The following is a 6,760-nucleotide window of genomic DNA, read 5'->3' as shown; positions in this document are numbered from 1 at the left end:
TACTCATACAAATCTTATGCGCCTTTTAACGCCCTAAAAACACGTAATCAACGAAGTTGACAAAAGAAGAAAAGAACCGTTAAGAACTTACATGCTTTACTTCTATTTTATGTATTTGTTTCTTCGCTGAATCTGGATCAGTCGCGAACTTAAGATCTCCAACACCAGCCAGATGAAGCAATTAGACTTGCGCGTGTACAGATGTGGCAAGTGATTTTCTTTTAATTCTCCTTAGCGAACCAAGATTCCAAGCTAAACGCGTGTAACGTATAACGTATAACGTCAAGCTGATGCGAGAAACAATGCGAATAAACCAATGAAGGCGGCGATCGCAGCGATGCTAGATTATAGCTTAGATAGCTAGATTCGAGTTCCGGCGCCACCGACTCACCCGTGAATTAGATGAAAGAGGCGCATGTCCTGAAAAAGCCAATTACGTCCTTACGTGTTAATGGTTAATACTCTTTCTTAGGATATGTGCCCTTTACCTATCTTCTGATCTCCGGATGAGCCGCAGGCATCACGGATTAGGTCAGGCATTTCTATTATGCCACTGATGTTCTCTTTTGTTACAAAGTATTTAGAAGCCTTTTGTTGATTGCATTCTAAAATGTACTGAAAGTTTGTAGCATATACAATGTAAATTATGGATGATCAATACTGTTAAATTTCTCGAAATGCACCCTTTATATAAGCTACGTTCAGCAGAAAAATTAGCTTAATGATTCTTTATTATGATTGAGTTACATTAGATATAAAATATTTGGATGCAACGAGAAACTAATACTAGATCTACATAAAGACTATTTTCACAATGAGATTATAACTTCAAAATATTTGAATATTTTTTATTAAATTTCACGCAGTCAAGTTTTATCGTAATAATTAATGAGTATTGATTACCTCATTTATGCAATAATAACTGTTAATCGCTAAAATATGCTAGCAAAATAATAAACGAACAAATGGGTTCGATGAGGTGTATATCACAAAAATTATCTTCTTTATTATATAGAATACATTGAATTCTCGCTTTACCTGACACAGATCCGACATTACACATTCAATGACATGTTCAATAATCGATTTTTTTCTTTACATACATATGTATATTAAGCAATAAATGTGAATTACACTGTTTTAACTTAATCGCATTTTATTGAGCCCTAATTAATAAAAATATTAAAAACGTATAATTCTGACAAACATTAAAAACAAAAATAAAGTTAAAATGAAATATAATTTGCTCGTTGAAGAAAGTATGGTTGTTGCTAAAGAGTCTGACACTATTATGTACATAGGATGATCTATAGAACAATTGGAAATTTTAATAAGATATCTAATAAAATATATAGTACTGATAAAAATAAATAAAACATTTATATATACACATAACATAAGTTTATAAGGATTCTTATATTTTTCATTTTCTTTTGTTTTAGATCAACCTGTAGACTTGATATACTTATATAACTAAACTACATTAAGTATAATTAATAATAGTTTCAATCGTACATCTAAACCTAAATAACGAATTACTTTTAATTCATATTAATACTTATTTGCATGTAAAATCTTACATATGTCAAAATTGAAAGTCATATATTTATAGAAAAGAAGAAAATGTTTACTAATTAAATTAAAAAAATATCTTTATCATGTTTCATTATTTTTAGTATTCATGACTTCTTTTATATGAATCTGAATAAAATTTGCCGAATGCGTTTCCAAAAATTTTGCATTACATAAAAATGCAAGTTGTACAAGTTCCAAAGCATTTTTAATCGTAATATAGCGTAGCAAATAATGCTCACACGTTAATTTTAAATCCGGTACATCATATTTATTAGCTGTAGTTAACAATTTCTTAAGCATGTCATAATCACACTGATCTACTGAACCAGTTATAATATATAATAAAATGTGTTTAAAAGATTCTACCTCATTGTCCGATACTAATTCCTTTGTCATATCTTTTTCTATTCCCTCATGAGTGAGACACATATTCTTAAAGTAACTACTGTTGGTGGCATACAACAATTCTCTCGATACAACATACTGTTCTCCTCCTACTAGAAATTTGATTGATTCCCTAGACTTAAATTCATGAGTTGAGTCGTCATGAGATTTCATATCTTTCAATACCGTTGAGGATGGTAGTAAATGCATGTGTATAGTGTTATTTCCCATTTTATGAAAGCATTCAAACTTGCAATGTATTATAAGCGTATCTGTAGAATTAAACTGAAACTCAGCTGTCGAGATTCCAATTAACAATGTCATATCCGATATACGACCCAAAATCGAATTTGACGATAAAGCTGTTTCAGGCGGATACATTACAGTAGTGGTACATGAACCGTTAAATGCTTTATTAGTACGTATATAAAAGTTCACTACACCTGTCGTACCAGGGTGACGTAAAACACTCATTTGAATCATGTGTTGACCTGCAGTTTCTGGAAACGATGGAGACTTTATCGTATTCGTGATCTTAGAAAAACGCAAAAATTGATCAATTTTCCATGTATGATCAAGTATAGTCGACTTTATCTGTGTTTGAGAACAGCTCTTGATATACGAAGGTAAGAATGATGAAAATATCGTCGTTTGCTCCTTTTCCGGGATAGTCTCAGAATCAGAGATATCCTGAACTTCCTCTTCAGACACCTGGAAATAATTGATTTACTCATGAATAATGAAAATGTTCAAAATGTCCTAAATCTCTATGCTTTGTAATAAAATAGACTGATAATTTCAAACAAATCTCCTAACATAGATATATAATAATACTTTACATCATGTATAATATAGATAAGAACTATTTGATATCTGATTTTAGTGAAACTACACATGACGATTTTTTAGAAGTTCTATAAAAAGTGATATATTAAAAGTAATTAAAGTAATAGATGTATATAATTAAAAGTAATATATATATTTAATATATCAATTTTTAATAAAAAAAATATTTTATGTCAGACAATCGCGAAAAAAGAGTTGAACAAACAGCTAAATTGTTGGAGAAAATTTAAATACGACTATTTTTGTTGACCACGATCGATTTTATATAAATAGTTGAAAGTTTTGTCATTTTGCGTCAAATTTCAGAAATTATTAGTAAACTGCTTTCTTGTCTAACTAAGTCTTAAACAATCTATAATTCTCCTTTAAACTAAAGAAAAAACTTTTATTTTGTCTGCATAGCTCTATATAAGTAGATCCAATTTTTAAGGCGTTTTTCATATCATATATATGTATATATAAACAGAGTCCTATCTTAAATAGGAATAATTTTTAATTGCACTCACAAATTACATATGCTAGTAGAAAACAGTTTTGACAAGTGTCTGAATGTTTATGAATTTTCTTTGTTATGTAGAATGCATGGAATTGTCGACTAGGATATATCATGAATGTATTGATTCGTTTATACAAACTCTTAAGCTGCAGGACATACATTTAGCGAACGAACAGCGAACGCAAACGTTCGTTGTCATTATTCAACAGATATAATCGAAAATTTCAAATTGCTACATGTAGCAAACATTGAATCTGGTCGAATTCTGGTGTTTGGTACAACCGAAAAAAAGAACAAACAATCTAGGAACACAAACGCGAAGGTCTAAACGTTCGCGTTCGTTGTTTATTCGCTAAGTGTATACCTAGCTTTATTATGTGTTTTCTAATGTCCTAATAACACGTAATCAGCTTCATCAGCGAAGTTGAGAAAAGGACTATTTGGGAAAACAATTAGAGATAATTTGCTCAACGTCACACATGTCTCTGAATTATAGCGTTTTCGATTTTTTGGCTCGAGCCGACTCGGGTCAACTTGGATCAGATTAAAAGCTCAGAAAAAAGATAATGATGATGAATATAATAATGCCACGAAATATAATAATATGCCACGATAATATTAAAAATTTTTGGTGAAGGTTATAAAGAAACGCTTTCTGTCAGAAGTTTTAGAGAGTAATCAAATTTCAAACCGAAATTTTGATCTGGCTCGAGTAGGGTCGAGTCAACAAATCGAAAACGTTATTAGAAACGAAGATAAATAAACTGGTAGAAAAACTCAAGAACTTACTTGCTTCTCTATGCGTATTTTCTTTTCCGCTGAATCTTGATCAGTTGAACTTAAGATTTTACGTTTCTCTGATGAAGACGACATGCTTCGGTAATATTCCAACACCGTTCAGATGAAGAAATTATTAGACTAATGCGTGTACAGATGTGGCAACTGATTTCTTTTACTTCCCTTTATCAAATCAAGTTTCCAAGCTACTGCGAATATAAATGTCAAGATGATATGAGAAGTAACGCGAATGAACAAATAAAAGCAGCCACTGCAGTGATATCAGATTCGAGCTCCGGCGCTCCAGGGCCCTCAGGTTCACCCGTAAAATAGATGGAAGGGGCACATATCCTAAGAAAAAGGCCACTTACATGTTAACACGTGGCTCTTTCTTTTAGGATATGTCGATATGTGCTAAAATATACCCTCTCTACCTATCTTCCGGAAGAGTCGCGGGCGCCGCGGATAGGTCAGGAACTCGATTCTTGAATTTATTCGCAAGAGAAACGTATGGACAAATGTTGTTCTTACAGAAAAGTTGCAAGTCAATTGGCTATCGCATTGACTTTTAATCAATCAACTTATAACGTTTCTGTAAGAACAAAATTTACGCATACGTTTCTCTCGCGAATAAATTCAAGAATCGAGCCCCACGGGTCATTTCTGTGCCACTGCGATCCTTTCTTCTGATACAAAGTGTTTAAAAATCTTATCCTTTTGTTGACTGTATTCTAAAATGTACTGGCAGTATTGAAAGTCTGTGGCATATGTAATTTAAATTATGAATTATCAATACTATTAATACATTTCTCGAAATGCACCCTTTATATATAAACTACATTTAATAGAAAAATTAGCTCATTGATTCTTTAATATGATTGAGATTTACTTTAGCATCGAGGAACTAAAACTAGATCTAGGTGAAAAATTTTTATAACACAACTATAATTTTCACTGACACACAAATAAGACTAACTTCAAAATACTGAAATATTTTATTAAAGTTTCGCGTAATTAAATTTTATCGTAATAATTAATATGTATTTGCTTTCTCATTTATGCAATAACAACTGTTAATTGCATCGCTAAAATATGCTAGCAAAATAATAAACGAACGAATAGGTTCGATGAAGTCGTAAACATTAAATTCTCGCTATACCTGACAGATCCAATATTACATTTTAATAATAATATTAATTCTTATTATTCAGGAATAAATTTCTTCTATCCGATTACTTTCACTGTTCACACTTTGCCTTATCGTTTACTTTCGAATTATCTTTTCCCAAAGCAAAAATATAATGTTATTTCGAATTAAGCAAAAACTAGATTAACAAAAATTATACAATTAATTAAAAAGACCATATTGTTTTATTTCTATTTTTAAAAAGAATTAACATTTCGAGATTATGAGTTATTAAAATAAATTCTCAAAGAACTATATATAGTGTACAAGATCATCTACAGAACAATTTGAAATTTTTAATAAGATGTAGTACTGATAAAATTAAGTAAAACATTTATAGATAATATACATATACATACAGGTTTGTAAGGATTCTTATTTTCCATTTTCTTTTGTTCTAGATCAACCTGTAGACATGAAAAAATTAAACTACATGTGTAATTCTAACTAAACTTTATTCAGTATAATAGCTTCATTCATACGTCTGAACTCAAAAACGAATTATTCTTAATTTGTACTAATAATGCTATTAATATCTATTCGCATATTAATTCTTACATGTGTATATAAAAATTAAAAATTATAATGTAGAAAAGTCGGAAACATGTTTACTAATTAAATAAGAAAAATATTTTTATCATGTTCCACAAATTTATATTTAAGACTGCAATATTACGTGAATCCAATATTAGCCAATGTGAATTTCTTATCTGTCATAAATGGTGACGAAAATTTACGAATGCTGATTTCAAGTGGTTTACTTTTCTCAATCAATTCCATTATCTTATTTGAATCTTCTCGCGATAGACTTTTAAATGCTATAGTGTCCCTAATTTCTTCTATGTGAAGCTTAATAAAAGTTGCCAAATTTGTTTCTAAAAATTTTGCATTAGACGAGAACGCAAGCTGTATAAGTTCCACAGCATTTTCAAACGTAATATGGCGTAATAAATAATGTTCACAAATTAATTTTAATCTTGGTACATCATACTTATCAGCCGCTGTTAATAAATCTTTAAGCATGTAATAACGTTGTTCTATTGAGCCAGTTGTAAAATACATTAAAATCTGTTCAAAAGATTGTATCTCATTATCCGTTACTAATTCATCTGTCATATTTTTTACCTTTTCCTTATGTGTAAGGCAAATATACTTAAAATAACTACTGTCGGTGGCGTGCAACAATTTTCTTGATATAATATATTGGTTTTTTCCTACTATAAATTCGATTGATTCCTCATCTTTGCACCGAAACTTATCAACGATCGAATCTTCTAAATCGTATAGTTTCATACGTATAGTTTTATCTATTAGATTATGAAAAATTTCAAACTCGCAGTGTACTATAAGCGCACCTGTTCGATCAAACAAAAATTCCTCTGGCGAGAACTCAATTAACAATGTCATATCGGATATATGACCTGAGATAAAGTTTGATGACAAATATTTTCTCGGCGCATACGTTATAGTAGTGGTACATGAACCACAAAATGAAT

At 30.4% G+C, this 6,760-nt stretch overlaps 2 protein-coding genes across 2 annotated transcripts; both read right to left on the bottom strand.

The window, feature by feature from the left end:
• Positions 1–1,656: 1,656 nt before the first annotated feature.
• Positions 1,657–4,525, bottom strand: LOC112460598. The gene is made up of 2 exons (XM_025025360.1): positions 4,091–4,525; positions 1,657–2,670 (listed from the first exon to the last, which is right to left on the bottom strand). Exons 1-2 carry the CDS (start codon positions 4,172–4,174, stop codon positions 1,657–1,659), a joined length of 1,098 nt encoding a protein of 365 aa, XP_024881128.1. The 5' UTR covers positions 4,175–4,525.
• Positions 4,526–5,446: 921 nt separating this feature from the next.
• LOC112460597 (BTB and MATH domain-containing protein 43-like) lies at positions 5,447–6,754 on the bottom strand. Its single transcript, XM_025025359.1, has one exon. The coding sequence runs from the start codon at positions 6,669–6,671 to the stop codon at positions 5,937–5,939; it is 735 nt and encodes a 244-aa protein (XP_024881127.1). The 5' UTR covers positions 6,672–6,754; the 3' UTR covers positions 5,447–5,936.
• Positions 6,755–6,760: the final 6 nt, after the last annotated feature.

Source organism: Temnothorax curvispinosus, unplaced genomic scaffold, assembly GCF_003070985.1.
Source record: "Temnothorax curvispinosus isolate PA1 unplaced genomic scaffold, ASM307098v1 QBEX01010656.1, whole genome shotgun sequence".
In the NCBI taxonomy this organism is placed as follows: domain Eukaryota; kingdom Metazoa; phylum Arthropoda; class Insecta; order Hymenoptera; family Formicidae; genus Temnothorax; species Temnothorax curvispinosus.
This window is presented reverse-complemented; position numbering and strand designations above follow the sequence as displayed.